The following is a 27524-nucleotide window of genomic DNA, read 5'->3' as shown; positions in this document are numbered from 1 at the left end:
GATCCCTTAATCCTCTAATCATTGGATCATTAACATTCAAATATCCTGGAAGATTGGCTTATCTGTATTTTAAGAGGAAGCCGGACCTATATTTTACGTCAGTTCCTCGACCATTCGTTGCAGCTCCGGTTTTCAGCCTCTTTCCGGGCTACCTTGTAGCAATTTGAGGCTCCGTCATCAGTTTCTGCTAGGTTTCAAAGATCCAGGAGAAGCTTAGTGTTGTGTCAAGACGCCGATGGACCCATCACAGAAGTTTAATCCAACCTACATCCCAGAGTCTCCACAAATGCTCACCGAAGAAAATTCCCGGGACGATTCAGGTAAGCCAGATAATGCCCTTCTTGACTATATGATTATAGGGGGGTTGGGAGGTCGAAAGGCTGCCGTCTTTTTTTTTTTTAATGTTGACTTCAGTCTTTGCAAGAGGAATGTATTTAGGTAAACCTCAAACCAGAGGGAGTCCAGCTTCCTCCGGTGAGAAAACACAGAGGTCAAAGACTTTATTAAAAGCGGTGGTGGTGAGAATTGTATTATTTTATTCACTATGTTTGGGAGTACTTCAGATTTCTTTTGTTTTTTTTTTGTTTTTTTTTTTTTGAGACGGAGTCTCGCTCTGTCGCCCAGGCTGGAGTGCAGTGGCGCCATCTCGGCTCACTGCAACCTCCGCCTCCCGGATTTAGGCGATTCTCCTGCCTCAGCCTTCCTGAGTAGCTGGAATTCCAGGCGTGTGTCACCATGTCAGGCTAATTTTGTATTTTTAATTGAGACGGGGTTTCTGTCTGGTCAGGCTGGTCTCCAACTCCCGACCTCAGATGATCCGCCCGCCTCGGCCTCCCCAAGTGCTGGGATTACAGGCGTGAGCTACCGCGCCGGGCTAACTTTCCGATTTTTAAGAAAAGACTAGAGGTTGTGCGTTGTTTACTGTGACCTTCCACCCTGAGGAATTTCCCACACAGCGCCCTGTTCCCCTGCTTAAGGACAGACCTAGTCGAAGTGTGAATGTTGAAGATCCCCTTAATGTAATGGTTTTTAACCTTCTCTTTCAGGGGCCTCTCAAATCTGCCCTGAGGCGTTGATAAAGAACCTTAGTAACTTGACTATCAACGCTAGTAGCGAATCTGCTTCTCCTGTACAGGAAGCTTTACTCCGTCGACAGGCTGCAAAAGCAGCAGTCCTCAAGGAAATGGCAGATGAGTTGTTTTACGAGGGGAGAGGAATAAGAACATTGCTGTCTGTGCAGAGAGAAAAGTTGGCAAGATTGAGATACATATTACTCGGCAGAGTTCGTACGGTATGTTGATGTGATGGGGCCGGGGCTGCCCAATTCCGGGGAGTGACACTCATAAATTAAGACCTAATTAAGACTCCCTAGCTCTAGGCCCGGTGCGGTGGCTGAGGCCTGTAATCTCAGCACTTTTTGGAGGCTGAGGCAGGTGGATCACATGAGGGCAGGAATTCGAAACCAGCCTGGCCAACATGGTGAAATCCTGCCTCTACTAAAAATACAAAAAGTTAGCTGGGCCTGGTGGGGGGCACCTGTAATCTCAGCTACTCGGGAGACTGAGGATAGAGAATCGCTTGAACCCTGGAGGCAGAGGTTGCAGTGAGCCGAGACTGCCATTGCCCTCCGGCCTGGGCAAAAAGACTCCTAGCTCACGTCTGTAATCCCTGCACTTTGGAAGGCTGAGGTGGGGAGGATCACTTGAGCTGAAGGAGTTCCAGACCAGCCTAGGCAATATAAAAAATTAATAAAATCAGCCATCTCTACAAAAAATTAATTAGCTGGGTGTAGTGGTGCATGCCTGTAAGTCCCAGCTGCTGTGGGGTGGGTGGCTGAGGGCTGAGGCAGCTGGATCACTTGAGCCTGGGGGGTTAAGGCTGCAGTGAGCCATGATTGCTCCACTGCAATCCAGCCTGGGCAACAGAGAAAGACCCCGTCTCAATAACAAATTCCCTAGCTTCTCTCCCTTATATAGATATGTAATATTAGTAATCTTTTTCTTGATAGAGTTTTAATAAACATAAATTTTTTTCTTCCCATGAAGCATGAAAGAATACCAACAAACAATGGGCTTAAGGGAGTTAAGGTAAGTCTAATTTTTTTCTTTTTATTTTCCTTTTTTTTTTTTGGCTGTACATGTGGAGGGGTATCTGGTTTGTTTCCTTTTGTCAGAATAGGGAATTACGGAATTTACTTGGACTTTCTGAATCCCCAGGAACGATGGATAAGTCAATTCATGTTTGTAGTTTTAAAAAAATATATTCTTTATTCTTTATTTTTCAGAGAAGTTTTATGTTCATAGCCCTTCCCTCACACCCCACACATGCCGCCTCTACTGTCAACGTCACACACCAGAATTGCACACTTTGCAGCTGATGAATTTACCCTGACAGGATTATCATCCAGAGTTCATAGTTTACACTAGGGGTCACTCTTGGTGTTAGGTTGATACTTTCACGTGCTGTCACAAATATCTTCAGGGTAGCACTGTATAGTAAGAGGACGAACACTTCAGCAGCGTCTAGCAACAGAATGAGTTACATTTAAGGCATTCAGAGAACTGAGACTAGAATGTTTTATTGACAACCTGCACTTGTTACCATTACAAAATGACCCACAAGCTCTGCCATTCTGTGGTACCCATATTTTGATCCTCCCTCTTTTTTTCTCCTAAAATGTTTTGCTTTTGGCCCATATGCCCTTTTTGTGTGTGTTCCCCGTTCCAACACTTACCTAAATAAACAATATTATAGTTGAGGGTTTATTACATTTCTCTGGGGTACAATATTCCAGTTAATCCATTTCATCATTTTTTTTCAGAAGGAACCAAGACCATTCAAATGTCCCTGCAGTTTCTGCGTGTCTAATGGATGGGATCCTTCTGAGAATGCTAAAATAGGGGATCATGACACCAAGCCACTTCAGCCATAAATCTTATTCTTGCACCTTTTTTTCTTGCTGGTAATTTTATATGGCAGGTTGAAAAAGCTACTCTATGCTAGTATAGACTATACACCAATAATTTTGATGAGTTCTAGGATATATTTTTCTTCTTGTATCTTTTCCTACTATGATACTAGTAATTCATAAGGGATCTGTGTAATCTGAATGTATTTGAATAACTTTAGCCCTACTGTTTGATTTGACCCAAGAAGCCAAGACGATATAAGTATTCCCATGTGTCTTAGAAGCCCAAAGTCAGTGAGATGAAACCCAACATCAAGAAATTGAAGCAAAGTTACTTGTTGTGGATAAAGAAAGCATTAGGTAGTTTGGCTATAGCATAATTAGAATTTCTGGCTTTCAAAAATTTGGATTGCAATCACAGCAAACTTTGTTATTTTTAGTTTTCAGTACAAAAAGGTGTTTATATAGAAACAATAAAGTTGACATTTGAGTACCTTTTAAAAATTGTTCTTGGTTTTATTCTTGTTCTTGCTAACAATTAGATGAACAATGGTTTTATTACATTCCTACAATGTAAATTTCTGGCATTCTAATATTTTATGATATCTCCCCACTGGGAAGAAACTTCATTGTACATTTGGGTAAGATTGGAAAACAGGCACAGATACTTGCAAATATCAACTTCCCATTAGAGATGTGAAAATCGGAAGGAGGTAGAACAGAAGTGGAGCTTACTACGTTGTTGATAGGAAATATGCAGGGGTCCTCACACCAAGCAAGCAATTCTTTTTTGTTTTGTTTTCTGAGACAGTTTCGCTCTTGTAGCCCAGGCTGGAGTGCAATGGCACGATCTCGGCTCACTGCAACCTCCGCCTCCTGAGTTCAAACGATTCTCTTGCCTCAGCCTCCTGAGTAGCTGGGATTACAAGCACCTGCCACCACGCCTGGCTAATTTGTGTGTTTTTAGTAGAGGCAGGGTTTCGCCATACTGGCCAGGCTGGTCTGGAATCCTGACCAGATGATCTGCCCGCCTTGGCCTCCCAAAGTGCTGGGATTACAGGTGTAAGCCACGGCGCCTGGCCTCCAAGCAAGCAATTCTGCAGTAGATACCAGCTGGGTGTCTAATTCAATTCCAGCACTGTCTACCTGGAAATAGCTCTAGATCTCACAGGTTGAAGTCTCAGTCCCACAAGACTGCCTGTACTTCTAATGCCAATCACAAGCTTCAGGTTGTCTTACCTGCGCTTTTGACTGACCAGCTACAAATCAGGGTTCCCTCGACCTCTTGCTTGAGTTTGATTAGTTTGCTCTAGTGGCTCATAGAACTCAGGGAAACACCTTACTTATTGTGAAGGATATTGCAAAGGATACGGATGAACAACCAGATGGAAGAGATGCATAGGGCGAGGTATAGGAGAAAAGACAAGCAGGGTGAACCACCCTTAAGGAGTCTCCATGTGTGCAGCTATCCCAGAGCCCTCAGAACTCATTCCATTTGTGTTTTTAGGGAAGCTTCATTAGGTGGGCATGATTGATTACATCACTGGCCATTGGTTTATCAACTCAACCTTCAGCCCCTGTCCCTTCTGGAGGTCCCTGAATGGGAGTGAAACTTTCAACCCTCCAATCACTTGGTGGTTTCTCCTGGCAACCAGCCCACATCCTGAGGCTATCTTGGAGCCCCCAGCAAAGCAGTCACCATTAGCATACAAAAGTTACCACTCCAGAGATTTCGAAGATTTTAGGAGCTATGTGACAGGAAATGGTGACTAAGAAGAAATACATTTCATAATATCACAGGGAGAATTGGAAAGAATATCTGCATGATATATAATAACCCAAGAAGATGCAATCCAGCGATTTCTTTGTGGTTTTTGTTTTGTTTTTTGAGATGGGGTCTCACTTTGTTGCCCAGGCTGGAGTGCAGGACCACACTGCCAAGTTTGGTCATCAGAAGTTACCCCACTGAAGAACTAAATTTAACACGGTCTACTAGCAAGGACAAATGTGAGGCAGACTTGAGCATTGGTTCTATTTCTTTTCTTTTTTTTTTTTTTTTTTTTTTTGAGATGGAGTTTCGTTCTTGTTGCCCAGGCTGGAGGGCAGTGGCGCAATATCAGCTCACTGCAACCTCTGCCTCCCATATTCAAGCGATTCTCCTGCCTCAGCTTCCCGAGTAGCTGGGATTATAGGCATGTGCCACCACGCCCGGATAATTTTGTATTTTTTAGTAGAGATAGGGTCTAACCATGTTGGTTAGGCTGCTATCGAACTCCTGACCTCAGATGATCCACCCCCCTCAGCCTCCCAAAGTGCTGGGATTACAGGCATGAGCCACCATGCCCGGCGGAGCATTTGTTATAACTTATAAATCGTTCCTAGTAGCAAAGCTAACTTTTATTATTTTTCTGTATGAGCTTGAAAGTCACTTGACTAGTTGAAAAAGGCAACTTATTGCAATCACATTAAATTTATAAATTAATGAAAACATTAATTCTACACGTCACATGTCCTTTAGAATTCTTTTGAGATGCAGTCTCACTCTGTCACCCAGGCTGAAGTGCAGTGGTGCCATCTCTGCTCACTGCAACCTCAACCTCCCAGGTTCAAGAGATTCTCCTGCCTCAGACTCCCAAGTAGCTGGGACTACAGGTGCGTGCTACCACGCCCAGCTAATTTTTGTATTTTTAGTAGAGACAGGGTTTCACCATGTTAGCCAGACTGGTCTCGAACTCCTGACCTCAGGCAATCTGCCTGCCTTGGCCTCCCAAAGTACTGGGATTATAGGTATGAGACACCGCGCCTGGCTAGTATTTAGGTATATTTTTAAACCTTTCTATAATAATACCTTCCTTTCATGTATTTCCTGCCGAGAGCATCAATTCAAGTTGCCCTGAATCTTTATGCTCCCACTTTACATTTACTGAGTGCTAGGCATTATTCTAAGGACTTTACGTGCATTAGCTTATTTAAACCTCAAAACTTCTGAGATAGGTCACTTTTGGTGTCTTCATTTTACAGAAAAAAAAAAGCACAAAAGTAATGAACTTGCTCAAAGTTACATAAGAAGTGTCTTATCTGAGATGGAAATCAGCTAAGCCAAGTTCTTTTTTTTTTTTTTGAGATGGTGTTTTGCTCTTGTAGCCCAGGCTGTAATGCAATGGCATGATCTCGGCTCACTGCCACCTCCGCCTCTTGGGTTCAAGCAATTCTGCCTCAGCCTCTCAAATAGCTGGGATTACAGGCGCCTGCCACCATGCGCAGCTAATTTTTGTATTTTTAGTAGAGAAGGAGTTTCACAACATTGGCCAAGCTGGTCTCGAACTCCTGACCTCAGGTGATCTCCCCACGTCGGCTTCCCAAAGTGCTGGGATTACAGGCATAAGCCACTGCGCCTGGCCCAAGTCGTACTTTCTTTTTTTTGTTTGTTTGTTTGTTTTTTTTTTTTTTGAGACGGAGTCTCGCTCTGTCGCCCAGGCTGGAGTGCAGTGGCACGATCTCGGCTCACTGCAAGCTCCACCTCCCGGGTTCATGCCATTCTCCTGCCTCAGCCTCTCCGAGTAGCTGGGACTACAGGCGCCCGCCACCACGCCCGGCTAATTTTTTGTATTTTTAGTAGAGACGGGGTTTCACCGTGGTCTCGATCTCCCGACCTCGTGATCCGCCCGCCTCGGCCTCCCAAAGTGCTGGGATTACAAGCGTGAGCCACCGCGCCCGGCCTCCAAGTCGTACTTTCTACAGATATCTTCCTCTTCAGATTATTTTATGGTGTGTTAAAATATTGCCATTACATTTTTCAAATGGTTGTAATATATGAAAGTTTTTTTTTTTCTATATTTACTTATTTGAGCCAGGGTCTCGCTCAGTTGCCCAGGCTGGGAGTGTAGTGAGGCTTGGCTCACTGCAAACTCCACCTCCTGGGCTGAAGCAATCCTCCCACCTCAGCCTTTCGAGTAGCTAGAACTACAGGCATGAGCCACAATGCCCGGCTAATTTTTTGTATTGTTTGAAGAGACAGAGTTTCACTGTGTTGCCCAGGCTAATGCTGTTGATTTCTATATTTGCTGTTCACTCAACATTTTTTGTTTTACTTTAACCTTCTTTTTAAAAAAATTTCAAACTACATAAAGTTGCAAGCTTAAGCTCATAAACCCGTGTGTACATTTTACCTAGATACAACAATTGTTAGCATTAGCCACATTTCATTTAACATTCTGTATTTTCTCTTTTTAAACAGATATTTGAGAGTAAATTTCGGATATTATAACACTTCATCCAAAAATAGTTTGTGTTTTCTTAGAACAAGAATATTGACTTATATAACCACAGTAGAAGGATAAAATTCAAGAAATTTATGGCCAGATGTAGTGACTCATGCCTATAATCTCAGCACTTTTGGTGGCTGAGGCCAGAGGTTTGCTTGAGGCCAGGAGTTCGAGACTAGCCTGGGCAACATAGTGAGATCCTAGTCTCTGCAGACAATAAAAAATTAATTAGCCAGGTGTAGTGTTGGGGGCCGGGGGGAAGATGTGGAAGGGATAGGAAGGGAGGAAATGGGCTAGAGGAGCCTAGGGGTTCAAAAGGCAATTTATTTATTTATTAATTTATTTTGAGGCAGAGTTACGCTCTTGTAGCCCAGGCTGTAGTGCAATGGTGCAATCTCGGCTCACTGCAACCTCCACCTCCTGGGTTCAAGTGATTCTGCTGCCTCAGCCTCCCAAGTAGCTGGGATTACAGGCGCCTGCCACCTCGCCTAGCTAATTTTTGTATTTTTAGTAGAGAAGGGGTTTCACCACATTGGGCAAGGCTGATCTGGAACTCCTGACTTCAGGCAATCCGCCCGCCTCGGCCTCCCAAAGTGCTGGGATTACAGGCGTAATCCCAGCGCGGGCACCACACCCGGCCCAGAGTTTATTTTTGTATTTCTACTGGGCCCACGCACTCCAGCCCAAAGGGCCTATGGCCCAAGGCCCCACAATCAGGCCCCAGCGGTCACCAGCTCTGGTCTTGGGCCAGCCCTTGGTACCCACCTGTACCCCCACCTCATCCATATGGTCACTTGCACTGGTTGTCACTTTACTACAGCTCATTCGTTTCCAATAAAAGTTTCTGTGACTTAAAAAATATTTATATTTTTTTCTATACGATGTTAGATAGGGGTCCTACTTAATTCTTTTGCATATGGTTATCTAGCTGTCCAAGCAACATGTGTTGAAAAGACCACTCTTTCCCTATTGAGTTGTTAATAATCAATTGACTATTAATGTGAATGTTTCATTTTTGAATTTGCTTATTATATTGATCTATATGTTTGTTTGTTTATTTATTTATTTATTGAGATGAAGTCTTGCTCTGTTGCCCAGGCTGGAGTGCCATGGTGCGATCTTGGCTCACTGCAACCTCCGTCTCCTGGGTTCAAGCGATCTCCTGCCTCAGCCTCCCGAGTAGCTGGGACTACAGGTGTGTGCTACCACGCCGGGCTAATTTTTGTATTTTTAGTAGAGACTGGGTTTCACCATGTTGGCCAGGCTGGTCTTGATCTCCTGATCTCAGGCCATCCGCTCACCTTGGCATCCCGAAGTGCTGGGATTACAGGTGTGATCCACCTCACCCGGCCTGATCTATATGTTTGTTTTTATGCCAGTATCACACTGTCTTGGTTACTCTTGCTCTGTGGTACATTTTGAAATCAGGAAGTGTGAGTCCTCCAACTTTGTTCTTCTTTTTCAAGTTTTTGAGACTTTATTAACTTAAAATATTATTAGGCCGGGCAAGGTGACATAAACCTGTAGTCCCAGCTACTCCTGAGCTGAGGAGGGAGGATCATTTGAGGCCAGGAGTTCGAGGCTGTAGTGCCCTATGATCACACTGTGAATAGCTGCTGCACTGCAGCCTGGGCAACATAGTGAGGCCCCTTCTCTAAAAATAAATTAAAAATAGGCTGGGCACAGTGTCTTACGTCTGTGGTCCCAGCACTTTGGGAGGCTGAGGCGAGAGGATCACTTGAGCCCAGGAGTTTAAGGCCAGCCTGGGCAACATAGCTAGACCTCATCTTTACAAATAATAAAAAAATTAGCTGGGTGTGGTGGTGTGCACCTGTGGTCCCAGGTACTCAAGAGGCTGAGATCACAGCCCTGCTTGGGCAATAGAGTGAGACCTTGTCTCAAAAAATAAAAAATTGTTATAATGATACTTTGGTTTGATCTATCACTTATCAAATTTGTGCTGTGCCATAATGAGATTTCTCATATGCTTGTGGGCTTTTCTCTATTCTTTTGAATTCCTTATGAGAGAAGCCAGGCACAGTGGCTCACGCCTGTAATTCCAGCATTTTGGGATGGCCGAGGTGGGTGGATTACCTGAGGTCAGGAGTTCAAGACCAGCCTGGCCAACATTGTGAAACCTCATCTCTACTAAAAATACAAAAATTAGCCGGGCATGGTGGCGGACGCCTGTAATCCCAGCTATTCAGGAGGCTGAGGCAGGAGAATCGCTCGAACCTGGGAGGCGGAGATTGTAGTGAGCTGAGATCGCGCCACTGCACTCCAGCCTGGGCGACGGAGCAAGACTCCATCTCAGAAGAAAAAAAAAAAAAGAGAGAGATTGAAAATTAAGTTTATCTTAAGATCCATTATTTTTCAAAATAGAGTCTTGGCCAGGCGCAGCGGCTCACGCCTGTTATCCCAACACTTTGAGAGGCGGAGGCAAGGCAGGTGGATCACCTGAGGTCAGGAGTTCGAGACCAGCCTGGCCAACATGGTGAAACCCCGTCTCTACTAATAATACAAAAATTAGCTGGGCATGGTGGTGCGTGCCTGTAATCCCAGCTACTTGGGAGTGGGACGCAGGAGAATCACTTGAACCTGGGAGACGAGGTTGTAGTGAGCCGAGATCACGCCATTGCACTCCAGCCTGGGCAACAAGAGTGAAACTCCATCTCAAAAAAAAAAAAAAAAAAAAGTAAAAATCTAGTAATAAATATCAGGAAGAAATGGTGTGTATAACTTGCTAAATGAGAGGTGGTAGATGAGATCTTTCCTATTTCCTGGTTACCAGGACCCATAGTCACATTTTAGTTTCAGAGTAACTCCAGCTCAGTTTCCTTCCTTCAGGGTTTGCTAAGGGACACCGTTTTGTAAGATCAGACACAAGAACATCTTTCACTATCAAAAGTAGGCTAGTGATAGGACAAGAGAGTACATTTGGGAGAATGCCGACCTTATGTTACTGATTCCTATCTGCTTTATCTTTTTTTGGGAAAAGGGCAGGGCATTTTATATGTACTCCCTCCTCCTTGCAGGATCAGATGTGACCAAAGTATCTTTGCCCACAAATAAAACTGGAGCTGGTAATTACATCTAATCTAATTGCTGAGCCATTGAACCAGCAGAGAGCCTGGTAGCCAGGCCTGATGCTGTCGGTTGGTGAGAAAAGAGTGCAGGATGATGCTAGGCAGTGTCTGCAGACAGCTGGCATTCCCACCATTTGGTGAAGCAAGTACAGTTCAGAAAGTGGCTGGAACACAAACCATCTTGTAAGCAACCACCCATGACCTTCCCCCAGCAAGGCACTGCTGGATGAGAATTTCCCGAAAGCAAAAGGTTGTGGGGATGGGAGTAAAAGTTTGAGCCTCAGCTCCATCTTTATGACAAAGGACCGGGCAGAGACCAACACCCATAGAGCTCTCTAAAATCCAATCAATGCAACCCCATGAAACAGCCAAGTTTTAGGCCATTGCCACAGAGAGGAAACTGATGGCTGGTCAGTGTTGAGAATCTAAAACCACCCCTGACTATCACTGGAATGGGAGAGCTTTGAATCAAGTATAATTCAAATGTTTAAAATGAACATTTACATGTCGAGTATATATTTTACTACAAATTACTTTTTCATTATGGAGTATTATATTTCTAAATTCTAAACTTAATAACTGAAAGGTTTTTTTAATTTATTTTCTTTTTATTCATCATATCCAACCCCAAGAAAGTGGTTTTTTAAACTTTTTTTTTTTTTTTTTTTTTTTTTTTGAGACGGAGTCTTGCTCTGTTGCCCAGGCTGGAGTGCAGTGGTGTGATCTCAGCTCACTGCAAGCTCCACCTCCTGGGTTCACGCCATTCTCCTGCCTCAGCCTCCCGAGTAGCTGGAACTACAGGCTCCCGCCACCATGCCCAGCTAATTTTTTGCATTTTTAGTAGAGACAGGGTTTCATCATGTTAGCCAGGATGGTCTCAATCTCCTGACCTTGTGATTCACCCGCCTCAGCCTCCCAAAGTGCTGGGATTACAGGCGTGAGCCACCGTGCCTGGCCCCCAAGCTGGTCTTGAACTCCTGGCCTCAAGTGATCTGCCCACCTTGGCCTCCCAACATGCTGAGATTACAGGCATGAGCCACTGCACCTAGCCGTCATATATTTTGTTTTACTTGTTTCTTTTTGAGATGGAGTCTTGCTCTCTCACCCAGGCTGGAGTACAGTGGCATGATCTCAGCTCACCGCAACCTCTGCCTCCCAGATTCAAGCAATTCTCCTGCCTCAGCCACCCAAGCATCTGGGACTACAGGCATGAAATACCTCGCCAGGCCTCAAATAATGTACAAACAAGGAAAGATATTTTGACATAGGTTTTCAGATTGTTTTCAATGTACATGAACATATATAAGACATTGTTAATGGTTTGTGTGCTTCCCTCCTTCTCCACCACATCAATTTATCCATTCATTCATTGAACATTCAAGTAGTCTATTGTCTGCTCAGACTCTGTGCTAAGTGTATCATAGGAAGTCAAAACAAATAAAAGTTTACAACATGGCTGGGGAGACAGGATGAACAGCACTTTTGAAAACTTTGTAGGGTTAGGCAAAAATTAGAGTCCAGAGCCAAGAAAGAGGTAAGGGTAAATAGGCAGTAAATCGGATCTCATATAGATTATGACCTGGCTTTGAATCATTTGGATATTGTAGAAATTTCAAGCCTTGAAATTGCCGTAATGTACTGTAGGACTTGTGCCAAGGCATGTGGCAAAAGCAAATGAAAATACTCTTTGGAAGAGAACAATATCTTAGGCCTCCAAATTTTTTTTTTTTTTTTTTGGAGACTGAGTTTTGCTTTTTCGCCCAGACTGGAATGAAGTGGCATGATCTCGGCTCACTGCAAACTCTGCCCCCTGGGTTCAAGCGATTCTCCTGCCTCAGCCTCCCGAGTAACCGTGATTATAGGCGTGTGCCACCATGCCAAGCTAATTTTTGTATTTTTAGTAGAGAAGGGGTTTCGCCAGATTGGCCAGGCTGGTCTCAAACTCCTGACCTGAGGTGATCCACCCCCCTCAGCCTCCCAAAATGCTAGGATTACAAGCATGAGCCACCGTGCCTGGCCTCCAGTTATTTTTATAAATCATTTTTCGAGTACAACATCCATCACACAAGGATAATTTGAAACATTCTATAGGCCAGGCATGGTGTCTCAGGTCTATAATCCCAGCACTTTGGGAGACCGAGGCAGGCGGATCACTTGAGGCCAGGAGTTTGAGACTAGCCTGGACAACATGGTGCAACCCTGTCTCTACTAAAAATACAAAAATTAGCCAGGAGTGGTGGCATGCACCTGTAATTGCAGCTGGTCAGGAGGCTGAGTCAGAAGAATCACTTGAACCCAGAAGTGAGAGGTTGCAGTGAGCCGAGATCACACCACTGCACTCCAATGTGGGATGACAGAGGGAGACTCTGTCTCAAAAAACTAAAAAAAGAAGATCCGGGCACAGTGGTTCACGCCTGTAATCCCAGCACATTGGGAGGCTGAGGCAGGTGGATCATGAGGTCAGGAGATCGAGACCATCCTGGCTAACACGGTGAAACCCCATCTCTACTAAAAATACAAAAAAATTAGCCCGGCATGGTGGCAGGCGCCTGTAGTCCCAGCTACTTGGGAAGCTGAGGCAGGATAATGGCGTGAACCCAGGAGGTGGAGGTTACAGTGAGCCGAGATTGTGCCACTGCACTCCAGCCTGGGTGACAGAGCGAGACTCCGTCTCAAAATAAATAAATAAATAAAAATAAAAAATAAAGTTATTGTTGGCCAGGCATGGTGGCTCACGCCTGTAATCCCAACACTCTGGGAGGCCGAGGCAGGTGGATCATTTGAGGTCAGGAGTTCAAGACCAGCCTGACTAACATGGTGAAACCGCGTCTCTTCTAAAAATACAAAAATTAGCCAGGCGTGGTGGTGCATGCCTGTCCTCCCAGCTACTTGGGAGGCTGAGGCAGGAGAATCACCTGAATCCGGGAGGCGGAGGCTGCAGGGAGCTGAGATCATGCCATTACACTCAAGCCTGGGCAACAAAAGGAGATTGTCTCAAAAAAAATAATAATAATAAAAATAAAAGTCATTTTTGAGTGTTCCAGATTAAGGAGATTTTCCTGTGTTTTTTGTTTTTTTGGTTTTTTTTTACCCAGAAGTTTTGTTTTTTTTTTTCCTTTCTTTGAACTTTCAGGGCAATAAAAAAAAGACTCTATCAGTTGAGAAAGGAAACAGATTAGCTGACCATCTTGCCTGTTAGAACATACCTGCTCTTCCTTGGTGTTGATCACCAGCAGATCAGCCCCCATCACAGAACAGTTCTTTTGACTCTCAGTCCAAGATTGCATCACGGTAGAAATAAAGTAGCAACTAGACTGAAATGAAGTCCAAGGGGTTGGGCAGCAGCTCCAATCTTCCCAAATGAGTATAGAAGAAGAAAAAATATTAACAGAAAATTCTCTTCACATAAAGTTATAAGCTTAGCTCGCGGCCTGGCACGGTGGCTCACGCCTGTAATCCCAGCACTTTGGGAGGCCGAGGCGGGCAGATCACGAGGTCAGGAGATCGAGACCATCCTGGCTAACACGGTGAAACCCTGTCTCTACTAAAAAAATACAAAAAATTAGCCGGGCGAGGTGGCAGGCGCCTGTAGTCCCAGCTACTCGGGAGGCTGAGGCAGGAGAATGCGTGACCCGGGGGGCGGAGCCTGCAGTGAGCCGAGATCGCGCCACTGCATTCCAGCCTGGGCAACAGCGAGACTCCGTCTCAAAAAATAATAATTAAAAAAAAAAAAAAAAAAAAAAAAAAAAGCTTAGCTCGCTAAGGTTTAATTAGTTTTCACCTATGGATCTCCATGGATTTTCCAAAGCTGAACTCATTTACTGGTGTATTTACTAATCCCTAGATCATTTCACTCTATACAGGGACCAGCAAACTTCCTGCAAAAGGCCAGATAGTAAATATCTTAGGCTTTTTGGGCCATACGGTCTCTGTTGCAACTACTCAACTCTGCTACTGCAGTACGAAAGCAACCACTGGCAATATGTTACCAAAAAAAAAAAAAACAAAAAACATGAGTATGGCAATAAAATGTCATTTACAAAAGTAGGCAGCTTGTTGAGCTTGGCCCATGCCTTAGTTTTCCAGGCCCTGCTTTAAACCCACAAAAATTATTTGAAAGACAAATACTTTAACTTCAGGTTCTCATCATTCATTGGTGGTCATATATGAACCATGTCCACATCTTTAGCAAAAATAAGCTTGACAATGTTATATTTGTCACTAATAATTATAGATATAAACATCATTTAGAGTTTAGCATCCCATTATAAAGAATGAGTCTAGAGTCAGACAGATCTGGGTTGCAACCTCATTTTCTGTGCTGTAATTTTGGGAAAATTATAAAACCACTCTAAGCCTTAAATATTTTTCTTTTTTTTTTTTTTTTTTTTTTTTTTTTGAGACGGAGTCTCGCTCTGTCGCCCAGGCTGGAGTGCAGTGGCGCGATCTCGGCTCACTGCAAGCTCCACCTCCCGGGTTCACGCCATTCTCCTGCCTCAGCCTCCCGAGTAGCTGGGACTACAGGCGCCCGCCACTGCGCCCGGCTAATTTTTTTTTGTATTTTTAGTAGAGACGGGGTTTCACCATGTTAGCCAGGATGGTCTCGATCTCCTGACCTCGTGATCCGCCCGCCTCGGCCTCCCAAAGTGCTGGGATTACAGGCTTGAGCCACCGCGCCCGGCTTTTCTTTTCATTTTTTTTTTTTTTTTTTTTTTTTTGAGACGGAGTCTCGCTCTGTCACCCAGGCACCCAGGCTGGAGTACAGTGGCGCGATCTCAGCTCACTGCAAGCTCCGCCTCCCGGGTTCACGCCATTCTCCTGCCTCAGCCTCTCCCGCCACCATGCCCGGCTAATTTTTTTGTATTTTTAGTAGAGACAGGGTTTCACCTTGGTCTCATCTCCTGACCTCGTGATCTGCCCGCCTTGGCCTCCCAAAGTGCTAGGATTACAGGCCTGAGCCACCACGCCCGGCCTTTTTTTGCATTTTTAGTAGAGATGAGGTTTCTCCATGTTGGTCAGGCTGGTCTCGAACTCCCGACCCTCAGGTAATCCACCCACCTCGGCCTCCCAAAGTGCTGGGATTACAGGTGTGAACCATCGGGCTGGCCTGAGGTGTCCATTTAAGATACCAAGTAGACAGTTAAAGAATGCAGTAGGAAAAACCAGGCCGCAGTTGATAATTTTAGTGCTGAAGATATAAACCATCAGACTAGGAATTTGATTAATAGCAAGGGAAGTCTTGTTACTCATTGCAGAGTTGTACCTTCTATGTCCTTTCCTTCCATGATGCAGGTCAGGCTTGGATGATACTGTTGATACTCTCGTAACTTGGACAGCCTCTTGACAGTTTTGCTATACATAAAATTGTGAGTCACTGGGAAAGAGAAATCAGAGTTAGTTCTCATCCTTTTAAGTGGATCTATGTTGTACTATACAACCTTATGCTGTGGACAGGCGCAGTGACTCACACCTGTAATCTCAGCACTTTAGGAGGCTGAGGTGGGAGGACCATTTGAGGTCGGGAGTTAGAGACCAGCCTGGCCAACATGGTGAAACCCCGTCTCCAACAAAAATATAAAAATTAGCCAGGTGGCCAGGCGCAGTGGCTCACGCCTGTAATCCCAGCGCTTTGGGAGGCCGAGGCTGGTGGATCGCTTGAGGTCAGGAGTTTGACCAACATGGTGAAACCCTGTCTCTACTAAAAATACAATAATTAGCTGGGCGTGGTGGCGGGCACCTATAATCCGAGCTACTTGGGAGGCTAAGGCAGGAGAATTGCTTGAACCCAGGAGGCAGAGGTTGCAGTGAGCCAAGATTGCACCATTGCATTGCACTCCAGCCTGGACGACAGAGCAAGACTCTGTCTCAAAAAAAACAATTAGCCAAGGGTGGTGGCAGGCGCCTGTAATCCCAGTTACTCAAGAGGCTGAGGCAAGAAAATCACTTGAACTTAGAAGACAGAGATTGCAGTGAGCCGAGATCGTGCCATTGCACTCCAGCCTGTGTGACAAGAGTGCAACTCCATCTCAAAAAATAAATAAATAAATAAATAAAAATAAAGAAACTTACAACTTTACGGCTAGGCATGGTGGCTCACACCTATAATCCCAGTACTTTGGGAGGCCAAGGTGGGTGGATCACCTGAGGTCAGGAGTTCAAGACCAGCCCAGCCAACATGGTAAAAATCTGTCTCTACTAAAAATACAAAAATTAGGTGGGCATGGTGGCACATGCCTGTAATCCCAGCTACAGGAGGCTGAGGCAGGAGAATCACTTGAACCTGGGAGGTGGAGGTTGCAGTGAGCGGAGACTGTGCTATTGCACTCTAGCCTGGGCAATAGAGCCAGACTTTGTCTCAAAAAAAAAAAAAAAAAAAAGGCTGGGCACAGTGGCTCATGATTGTAATCCCCAGCACTTTGGGAGGCTGAGGTGGGCAGATCATGAGGTCAGGAGTTTCAGACCAGCCTGACCGACATGGTGAAACCCTGACTCTACTAAAAATACAAAAATTAGCCAGGCGTGGTGGCACGTGTCTACTAATCCCAGCTACTCAGGAGGCTGAGGCAGGAGAATCACTTGAACCTGGGAGGCGAAGGTTGCAGTGTGCCGAGATTACACCACTGCACTCCAGCCTGGCAACAGAACGCGACTCCATCTCAAAAATAAATAAATAAATAAAAGAACCTTATGCTCTACAAAGTCTGCAACATCTCTCTCTTGCCCATCCCATTTCAAGCCGTACTGTTTTTTTCTCACGTTTCTTTCTGTGCAGGTCCAGTAAAAAATATGTTCTTAACCCTTTCTTATATTCATTTATCTTGTTTGTTTATAAGTTTATATGTGTATATATCTTGATCTCCCCCTACAATAACATACAGTCTAGTGAAGGAATTTCATTGTATTCACGCTATATACCCAGCACCTAGAAAAGTGGCCTGCTCATAGTAGGTGTTCAGTAAGCATTTGTTGACTTACTAGGTAACAGCATCTAATTCTATTAATCCTGAAATACCACAGGTCTTTTCGTTTTTCTATAGTTTTCTGATGGCTGTAACTGTAAGAAAACCATTTGGGTCAAATTAAATATAAGGTAAAACCTAACCCTTTGGAGACATTTAGACATGTTTCGCTAAAAATGGTCTCTTTTGTTCACTGGCATGCACATAGAGCAAGATCTGACTTTTCACTTATCCTCGCTTAATTCTTTATTCATGTATTTCGTCATTCTGATTTTGAAACTAAACCTAGTCAAACTCTTCTATTTTCTCTTAATTTATGTCTCTAAGTTCTTGCATGTCTTCTTTCCTCTCAGATAATTAAATAACCATCTTGTATTAGTCCGTTTTTGCATTGCTATAATTGCATGTTTGCATTGCTATAATTGCATGCTATAATTGCTAATTGCTATAAAGGAATACCTGAGACTTGGTATTTATAAAGAAAAGACATTTTACTGGCTCACAGTTCTGCAGGCTGTACAGTAAGCATGGTGCCAGCAACTGCTCACCTTCTGGTGAGGCCTCAAGAAGCTTTCAGTTGGCCGGGCGCGGTGGCTCACGCTTGTAATCTCAGCACTTTGGAAGGCTGAGGCGGGCGGATCACGAGGTCAGGAGATCGAGACCACGGTGAAACCCCGTCTCTACTAAAAAATATAAAAAATTAGCCGAGCGTGGTGGCGGGTGCCTGTAGTCCCAGCTACTCGGAGAGGCTGAGGCAGGAGAATGGCGTGAACCCAGGAGGTGGAGCTTGCAATGAGTCGAGATCGTGCCACTGCACTCCAGCCTGGGTGACAGAGCAAGACTCCGTCTCAAAAAAAAAAAAAAAAAAAAAAAAAAAGAAGCTTTCAGTCATAGTGGAAGGCAACGTGGGAGCCAGCATATCACATGGCAAGAGAGGGTGCAAGACAGAGTGAGGGGGAGGGGCTGATCTCACCCGAACTCAGAGCAAGAACTCACTCATTCCTTTGAGGAGGGCACCAAGCCATTTATGAGGGATCCACCTGCATCATTCAAAACCTCCTGCCACGCCCCACATCCAACACTGGGGATTTCAAATTTCAAGTGATAGTTGTCCCTTCCAAATTTCAAATTTTCTTTTTTTTTTTTTTTTTTTTTTTTTGAGACGGAGTCTCGCTCTTTCACCCAGGCTGGAGTGCAGTGGCGCGATCTCGGCTCACTGCAGGCTCCGCCCCCCGGGGTTCACGCCATTCTCCTGCCTCAGCCTCCCTTGTAGCTGGGACTACAGGCGCCTGCCACCTCGCCCGGCTAATTTTTTGTATTTTTAGTAGAGACGGGGTTTCACCGTGCTAGCCAGGATGGTCTCGATCTCCTGACCTTGTGATCCGCCCGCCTCGGCCTCCCAAAGTGCTGGGATTACAGGCGTGAGCCACTGCGCCCGGCCCCCAAATTTCAAATTTTCAACATGAGACTTGAAAGGGACAACTATCCCAACCATATCACATCTTTAAGGCCTTTTGTCTCTTGCCCTTTGTTATAAAAAGCAAAGCAAAGTTTAACTTTAGTAATAATTCTGCCTCTTAGGGTTACATTGAAAACTGTGAGATGTATTTACAACTAGAAAGAAACTGAAGACTGTACCATCAACACATTTTTACTTGACATAGGAAGTCATCGTATTCAGTAACTTCCTCACAGATGTTTCATTTCTGTTGCTAATTATAATATTAGATAATAGAGCACATTTTGACACCCAAATAGTAAACAAGAGAGTTGGGAAATTTCTCAGGTGTCACAAAAATATAAAACTTGGCAAAGGGAGTAGCAATTAAATAATAGTTTACTTCGTTTATTCTTCCATTGTATCACTGTATAAACATTTTTTTTTTTTTTGAGACAGGGTCTCTGTCAGCCAGGCTGGATTGCAGTAGTACAATTATGGCTAACTGCAGCCTCAACTTCCTGGGCTCAAGCGATCCTCCTGCCTCAACCTCCTGAGTAGCTGGGACCACAGGCATGTACCACCAAGCCAAGTTATATTTTTTATTTTTTATAGAGACAGGGTTTCTCTATGTTGCCCAGGCTGGTCTTGAACTCCTGTCCTCAAGCAATCCTCCCACCTGAGCCTCCCAAAGTGCTGGGATTACAGTGTGAGCCATTACCTGGCCATATGAACAATTTTTCCTGTCATATTGGGAAGAATCTCACATAAAGATTAAAACCCCACAGTAATACAATTACAGCATCATAGAAAGAATAATACTTATGTTCCCAATAGAGGCATTTTTAAAACAAAGGAGCAGATCAACTAGATGGTACCTACCATCAATACACCCATCAACATAGAGTTATTGTTATAGAATGAATTGCGTCCTCCCCAAGTTCATATGTGGAAGCCCTAAGCTCCAATTTGTGTTATTTGAAGATAGAGCCTTTGGGATGAAATCAGGTTTAGATGAGGTTGTGAGGGAGTCTCTCATGATGAGATGAGTGCTCTTATAAGAAGAAACCGTGAAGAGCTAGCACTCCCTCCATCATGTGAGGACACAGCAAGAGGGCATCACCTGTAAGTCAGGAAGAGGGACCTCACCATACCCAACCATCCTGACGTCCTCATGTCAGACTTCCAGCCTCCAGAACCATCAGAAAATAAATTTCTGTTTTTTAACTCACTCAGTCTATGTTTTTGTTTTGTTTTGTTTTGTTTTGTTTCTTTGAGACAGAGTCTCACTCTGTCACCCAGGCTGGAGTGCAGTGGCGTGATCTCGGCTCACTGCAACCTCTGCCTCCAGGGTTCAACTGAGTCTCCTGCCTCAGCCTCCCAAGTAGCTGGGATTACAGGCACGAGCCACTGCGCCCAGCTAATTTTTGTATTTTTAGTAGAGACGGGGTTTCACCATATGGTCCAGGCTGGTCTTGAACTCCTGACTTCAGGTGATCCGCCTGCCTTGGCCTCCCGAAGTGCTAGGATTACAAGCATGAGCTACCACGCCTGGCCCAGTCTATGGTATTTTGTTATGGCAGCCCAAGCTGACCAAGACAGTTATGATCACGTTTGAAAAATGCAACTAAAACCAGGCAAAGAAACCTGGAAGTACACACAATTATCCAGAATAATTAATAATAGTAATAACTCATTTTATTAGAAACATAGCCTTCTCAGTTAGGGTTGCCATTTTATGTCAAGAAAGGGGAACGTGGCTGGGCGCGGTGGCTCACGCCTGTAATCCCAACACTTTGGGAGGTCGAGGCGGGCAGATCACGAGGTCAGAAGATGGAGACCATCCTGGCTAACATGATGAAACCCCATCTCTACTAAAAATACAAAAAATTAGCCAGACGTGGTGGCAGGCGCCTGTAGTCCCAGCTACTTGGGAGACTGAGGCAGGAGAATGGCGTGAACCCAGGAGAAGGAGCTTGCAGTAAGCCGAGATTGCGCCACTGCACTCTAGCCTTGGCAACAGAGTGAGACTCCGTCTCAAAAACAAAAAAAAAGAAAGAAAGGGGAATGTGTTTCTTCAGGAAATCGATAGAAAGTGATTGGGAAAAGGACCAAGAGATGACTCCACTCCAGCCAAGAACTCACCCACAGAACTCACAGTGAAACAGACACTGAGGAGCAAGATGGATACGACCACCACGGACCAGACCTTCAACTGGAACCACCAGAGTGCTTTCTCTGTCAGATCAGCAAGACAAATGCACAGTCATAATCCCCACTGCCAAAGACCCAGGAAACCAGAGTCCCAAAAACCTTAGAATAATAAAGTCAGGCTACGATCAAAACTAATTAAAACAGAAAAAATGTGAAAGCAACAAGAGATTATAGAAATTATCTCAGAACAAATGACCAGATAGTACCCTGGAACCCAAGACAAATCCAGGCAAAACTCTCAGAGTAAACTGTACTTTCCAATTCCCTACTCTCTTTTCCCTTAAATCGCACAGCCTTGGCCTCAAACTTCCAGGCTTAGGTGGTCCTCCTGCCTCAGCCTCTGAGTAGCTGGGACTTTAGGCATGTGCCTGCACGCCTGGCCAAATTCATATTCCTTTAAGGCCTTCTAGGCCCGAGTTGTTATTCTTTTTATCTTTTTTTTTTTTTTTTTTTTTTTTTTTTTTTGAGATGGAGTTTCGCTCTTATTGCCCAGGCTGGAGTGCAATGGCGCGATCGTGGCTCACTGCAACCTCCCCCTCCCGGGTTTAAGTGATTCTCCTGCCTCAGCCTCTGAGTAGCTGGGACTTTAGGCATGTGCCTGCACGCCTGGCCAAATTCATATTCCTTTAAGGCCTTCTAGGCCCGAGTTGTTATTCTTTTTATCTTTTTTTTTTTTTTTTTTTTTTTTTTTTTGAGATGGAGTTTCGCTCTTATTGCCCAGGCTGGAGTGCAATGGCGCGATCGTGGCTCACTGCAACCTCCCCCTCCCGGGTTTAAGTGATTCTCCTGCCTCAGCCTCCCAAGTAGCTGGGATTACAAGCATGTGCCCGCACGCCAGGCTAATTTTCTTTTTTTTTTTTTTTTTTAGACGGAGTCTCGCTCTGTCACCCAGGCTGGAGTGCAGTGGCGCAATCTCGGCTCACTGCACGCTCCGCCTCCCGGGTTCACGCCATTCTCCTGCCTCAGCCTCTCCGAGTAGCTGGGACTACAAGCGCCCGCCACAACGCCCGGCTAATTTTTTGTATTTTTAGTAGAGACGGGGTTTCACCATGGTCTCGATCTCCTGACCTCGTGATCCGCCCGCCTCGGCCTCCCAAAGTTCTGGGATTACAAGCGTGAGCCACCGCGCCCAGCCCTAATTTTCTATTTTTAGTAGAGACAGGGTTTCTCCATGTTGGTCAGGCTGGTCTCGAACTCCCGACCTCAGGTGATCTGCCCACCTCGGCCTCCCAAAGTGCTGGATTACAGATGTGAGCCACCGCGCCCAGCCTTTCTTTTTTTCTTTCATCTTTCCCTGATCCAGCATACCTATGGACCTATGGGTCTATACCTATTTCCATACTGAAATTATTATTATTTATGAAAAGTTGTCTACTTCTTCTTCCAAAGTCATCCCTATCACCTCAATGCCTCTTTCCCACTCCATCCTGCTCCGACTACCTTCCCTAGAACTGAGCAGATGAGTGCTCACCTCGGTCTTGAGGCTCTTCTTCAGGCACCATTGTGTGTGCACACACCCTTTGGACTTCCTCTATCAGGAGGTGCAGAAGCTTTTCTATCACTTTCCCTAAAGACGTTACTTTGGGGATCTGGTTCTTTCAAACAAGCCAAGCCCTTAGGTCCTTCTTCGCCTACTCTTGCAAAGGAAGAGATGTGACTTAGGAGACTTTCTGCAGTGAGCTAAAGCTTTCAATTTAAAAAATACATCATGTTCAGAAATAAGGAAACACAAACAAGGAAATGGAGAAATACATGAAAAACAGTTCATGGTTGCAGGTCTGATTACATTTTTTTTTTTTCTAGACAGGGTCTCACTCTGCCACGCAGGCTGGAGTACAGTGGTGCAATCTCAGCTCATTGCTACCTCTGCCTCCCGGGTTCAAGCGATTCTCCTGCGTCAGCCTCCTGAGCAGCTGGGACTACAGGCATGTGCCACCATGCCCAGCTAATTTTTGTATTTTTAGTAGCGACAGGGTTTCACCATATTGGCCAGGCTGGTCTCGGACTCTTGACCTCCTGCCGTTGCACTCCAGCCTGGGCAACAAGAGCAAAACTCCATCTCAAAAAAAAAAAAAAAGGTTCTTTCTTTTGTAAATTGCCCAGTCTCAGGTATGTCTTTATCAACAGTGTGAAAATGGACTAATACAGACTCTCAAAGTCCTGGGGTTACCGTTGTGAGGCACCACGTGCCCGGCCACTGCTGAGTAATCTTAAATAGAAAAAATCCATTATAGCCTATGCTACTCAAATGGAGATGTTTGGTTGAAGGATGGTTACAACTACTGGTGAAATAGACACTGAGAAATAAATAACCTAGGTATTCCAGAATATTCCCAGAGTTCAACTGAGACTTAATTGTAGAGTAGTGAGAAAAAAGTTTTGAGCCGGGCGCGGTGGCTCATGCCTGTAATCCCAGCACTTTGGGAGGCTGAGGTGGGCAGATCACGAGGTCAGGAGATCCAGACCATCCCGGCCAACATGGTGAAACCCCATCTCTACTAAAAATACAAAAATTAGCCAGGCGTGGTGGCACATGCCTGTAGTCCCAGCTACTCAGGACGCTGAGGCAGGAAAATTGCTTGAACCCGGGAGGCGGAGCTTACAGTGAGCCGAGTTCGTGCCACTGCACTCCACCCTGAGTGACAGAGCAAGACTCAGTCTCAAAAAAAAAAAAAAAAAAAAGTTTTGCGTTAGCAACCATCCATTGAGATATTTTAGGACCCAGACCAATGAGATCCTTTCTAAGCTGTATACCTGCTGAAACAACTTAAAGTCCTATTTGGTCTCTTGTCTACCTCCCATTTACAGTTCCCCGAACCTCCCTCTGCCCCTGCCTCAGGGGTTCTCCCTGTTGCATTCCTCTGTCTTGGATTAAAATGTAGAGTATGAGGGTATTCCTTTGAGTATATAATGCTGAGAAGAAAGGAGCAAAGGCAAAAATGAGAAAAATAATTTAAAATAGAACAAATTATAAAAGCAGAAAGAATGACAAATTATTTTCTCAGAATAAAAGCAGAATCGCATGTAGGCCCAGGTCAGGTGACATCCCAGCAGAATGCTTTGAGTATGACCAGAGTATTGCAAAAGCTACAGCTGAAGAGGACAAATCTAGATAAGAATTGGTAGATGGTTTGCTCACTTCCTCTTCTCCCGGTTTGTGAGGGAGGGAGTCCCAACCCAGGGTTATGGGGTGGCTGGACACACAACACCTGACACTGGACAGATAAGACTGACAGCAGTTCAGCTGCATGTACTCACGGCCTGAGGCAGGAGGGCACCACACACCATGCAGGGTCAGACAGAGGTTGCACTTGGGAGCAGGGTGACTGTGGGAGGCAGGATCTGCTGTAACAAGAGAGAGTGAGGTGGCCCCTTGGCTCCTGAGGGAGGATGGGATTGGCTTCTTTAAAGAATTTTGTGGCCAGGCGTAGTGGCTCGTGCCTATAATCTCAGCACTTTGGGAGGCTGAGGTGGGTGGATTGCTTCAGGCCAGGAGTTCAAGACCAGCCTGGCCAACACAGTGAAACCCCATCTCTACTAAAAATCCAAAAAATTAGCCAAGCATGGTGGCACACATCTGTAATTTCAGCTACTTAGGGGGCTGAGGCACGAGAATCACTGGAATCTGGGAGGCAGAGATTGCAGTGAGCCGTGATTGTACCACTGCACTCCAGCCTGGGTGACAGAGTAAGACTGTCTCAACGAAAAAAAGAAAGAAAGAAAGAAAAAAAGACTTTGTGGGCCTTCAGGGAAGTGAAATCTATTAGCTTGAGGACCAGGTGGAGTGCAGCTGGCCCAGCTGAGCTGGAAACTGGCTGAGTGGGAAACAGAAACACTTTTTTTTTGGGGGGGGGGATGGAGTCTCACTCTGATAACCTAGGCTGGAGTGAGTGCAGTGGCAAAATCTTGGCTCACTGCAACCTCCACCTCCCGGGTTCAAGCAATTCTCCTGCCTCAGCATCCCGAGTAGCTAGGATTACAGGCATGCGCCACCACGACTGTCTAATTTTGTATTTTTAGTAGAGACAGGGTTTCTCCATGTTGGTCAGACTGGTCTTGAACTCCCAACCTCAGGTGATCCCCTCACCTCAGCCTCCCAAAGTGCTTGGATTACAGGCGTGAGCCACCGTGCCCGGCCATTTTGTTTTGTTTTGTTTTTGTTTTTGAGACAGGGTATCAGTCTGTTGCTCAGGCTGAAGTACAGTGGCACGACCTTCACTCACTGTAGCCTTGACCTCCTGGGATCAAGTGATCCTCCCACCTCAGCCTCCCGAGTAACTGGGACTATAGGTACACGTCATTACACCTGGGTATCTTAAATTTTTTGTAGAGACAGGGTCTTGCCATGTTATTTCCCAGGCTGATCTCAAACACCTGGGCTCAGGTGATCCTCCCGCCTTGGTCTCCCAAAGTGCTGGGATTACAGATGTAAACCAGTGTGCCTGGCCAGTGATGCTCTTTTAACATGAGTACCCAGTGTTTGGAATCAGGACATGGCATCAGTTAGGTTTTGCTGCATAATCAATTAACTTAAAACTTAAAATACACAGCTATTCAATTAGTTCATAGTTCCCGAGAGTCAGCAATTTGGGCTGAACGCCACTGGGTGATTCTGGCTTGGATAGGATCGGTTCCATCTCAGCGGAGCTCACTCTGCAGTAAGCTGGTGGGCTGGCTGGGGCTGGCTAATTCACGTCTCTCTTTGGTCATCCTCTAGTGGATTAGCCTGGATTTATGTGCATTGTGGCAGGAGGATTCCAATAGTAGCAAGAAAACAAGCCCTATTGTGTACATGCTTTTAAAAACCTGTGTGCCAGGAAATTACCAAATCATTCCAATTATAACATTAAAAGACAACCACTCTCTTCCACTTAAAACTTATTATTGGCCGGGCATAGTGCCTCACGCCTGTAATCCCAGCACTTTGTGGGGCAAAGGCAGGAGGATTACTTGAGGCCTGGGCAACATAGTGAGACCTTGTCTCTACAAAAAAACACAAAAGTTAGCCAGGCATGGTAGCGTGCACCTGTAGTCCCAACTACTTGAGGAGCTGAGGTGGGAGGATCACCTGAGCCTGGGAGGTCAGGGCTGCAGTGAGCTAAGATCAAGCCACTGTGCTCCAGCCTGAGTGACAGAGTGAGACCCTATCTCTAAAATAAAATAAAAACCAAAATGTAAAAGGAAAAGAAACCTTCCAAATATGCGGATTAGTATTTATGCCTTCGGAAAAACAGATTTCTATGTGAATATTGTTATAATTGCAACATATTATCAAGCAAAGAAACCAATGAGAGGCCGGGTGCATGGCTCATACCTGTAATCCCAGCACTTTGGAAGGCTGAGGCAGGTGGATCACCTGAGGTCAGGAGTTTAAGACCAGGCTGCCCAACAAGGTGAAACCCCATCTCTACTAAAAATACAAAAATTAGCTTAGCGTGGTGGCACGAGCCTGAAATCTCAGCTACTCAGGAGGCTGAAGCAGGAGAATCACTTGAACCCAGAAGGCAGAGGTTGCAATGAGCCGAGATTGTACCACCGCACACCAACCTGGGTGACAGAGAGAGACTCCGTCTCAAAAGAAAGAAAGAAAGAAACCAATGAGAAAGGCAGTCCTTAGGGTTTAAGATTCTATTTTATAGCTAGCCAGGTGGAGGTATTGGGCTTGTGTAAGAGGAAGTTAAGGCCGGGAGCAGTGGCTCACGCTTGTAATCCCAGCACTTTGGGAGGCCAAGGCGGGCGGATCATGAGGTCAGGAGATCGAGACCACGGTGAAACCCCGTCTCTACTAAAAATACAAAAAATTAGCCGGGCGTGGTGGCGGGCGCCTGTAGTCCCAGCTACTCGGAGAGGCTGAGGCAGGAGAATGGCGTGAACCCGGGAGGCGCAGCTTGCAGTGAGCCGAGATCGCGCCACTGCACTCCAGCCTGGGTGACAGAGTGAGACTCCGTCTCAAAAAAAAAAAAAAAAAAAAAAAAGAGGAAGTTAGTGGTCAGACCATGCGGGGTGAAGTTAGAGTTTAACTTATCCAATAGCAGAAAGAGCCATTAAAGGCACTAAAGCAATGTGGTGAAAGGATCAGATTATATTTTTTTTATTTATTTATTTTTTGAGACAGAGTCGACAGAGGAAGACTCCGTCTCAAAAAATAAAAAAAAAAAAGTCCAACTTTGAATGTATTGTTTGCAGAGGATGAAGTGGCAAAAGAGACAAACAAGGATATCCAGAGAAATAGGAGGAAAAGTGAGTGTCCTAGTCCATTCAGGCTATTATTATGATTTTTTTTTTTTTCTGAGATGGAGTCTCGTTCTGTCGCCCAGGCTGAAGTGCAGTGGCAGGTCTTGGCTCACTGCAACCTCCACCTACCGGGTTCAAGTGATTCTCCCTCCTCAGCCTCCCCAGTAGCGGGGACTACAGGCACATGCCTCCACGCCCAGCTAATTTTTGTATCTTTAGTAGAGATCAGGTTTCGCCATGTTGGCCAGGCTTGGTCTCGAACTCCTGACCTCAGGTGATCCACCCATCTTGGCCTCCCACAGTGCTGGGATTACAGGTGTGAGCCACCACGCCCGGCCCATTCAGGCTATTATAAGAAAATACTATAAACTGGGTGGCCAATAGCAGCTGCAATTTATTTCTCACAGTTTTGGAGGCTGG

General features: G+C 45.3%; 2 protein-coding genes across 2 annotated transcripts; one reads left to right on the top strand and one right to left on the bottom strand.

The window, feature by feature from the left end:
• The first annotated feature begins 111 nt into the window (after positions 1-111).
• Positions 112-3386, top strand: DPPA3 (developmental pluripotency associated 3). Its single transcript, XM_055280783.2, has 4 exons — positions 112-320; positions 1047-1291; positions 2046-2087; positions 2822-3386. The coding sequence occupies exons 1-4, from the start codon at positions 236-238 to the stop codon at positions 2930-2932; spliced, it is 483 nt and encodes a 160-aa protein (XP_055136758.1). The 5' UTR covers positions 112-235; the 3' UTR covers positions 2933-3386.
• CLEC4C (C-type lectin domain family 4 member C) lies at positions 2306-22372 on the bottom strand. The gene is made up of 5 exons (XM_055280786.2): positions 22342-22372; positions 20802-20894; positions 15523-15633; positions 13466-13611; positions 2306-2488 (listed from the first exon to the last, which is right to left on the bottom strand). Exons 1-5 carry the CDS (start codon positions 22370-22372, stop codon positions 2456-2458), a joined length of 414 nt encoding a protein of 137 aa, XP_055136761.1. The 3' UTR covers positions 2306-2455.
• Between the last annotated feature and the right edge of the window lie 5152 nt (positions 22373-27524).

This window comes from Symphalangus syndactylus, chromosome 5, assembly GCF_028878055.3.
Source record: "Symphalangus syndactylus isolate Jambi chromosome 5, NHGRI_mSymSyn1-v2.1_pri, whole genome shotgun sequence".
Taxonomy (NCBI): domain Eukaryota; kingdom Metazoa; phylum Chordata; class Mammalia; order Primates; family Hylobatidae; genus Symphalangus; species Symphalangus syndactylus.
The sequence above is the reverse complement of the archived record's forward strand: the minus strand, read 5'-3'. Positions and strand labels throughout refer to the sequence as shown.

Excerpts from the sequence above, each read along its gene's own strand:
- DPPA3 (XM_055280783.2), top strand. The coding sequence starts at position 236 with ATGGACCCATCACAGAAGTTTAATCCAACCTACATCCCAGAGTCTCCA. Across the intron at positions 321-1,046 it reads AAATTCCCGGGACGATTCAG|GGGCCTCTCAAATCTGCCCT; the intron begins GTAAGCCAGATA and ends CTTCTCTTTCAG. Across the intron at positions 1,292-2,045 it reads TACTCGGCAGAGTTCGTACG|CATGAAAGAATACCAACAAA; the intron begins GTATGTTGATGT and ends CTTCCCATGAAG.
- CLEC4C (XM_055280786.2), bottom strand. The coding sequence starts at position 22,372 with ATGGTGCCTGAAGAAGAGCCTCAAGACCGAG. Across the intron at positions 20,895-22,341 it reads AGAAGAGCCTCAAGACCGAG|AGAAAGCACTCTGGTGGTTC; the intron begins GTGAGCACTCAT and ends CTGATCTGACAG. Across the intron at positions 2,489-13,465 it reads TCAACACCAAGGAAGAGCAG|TGCTACCCTGAAGATATTTG; the intron begins GTATGTTCTAAC and ends CTTACTATACAG.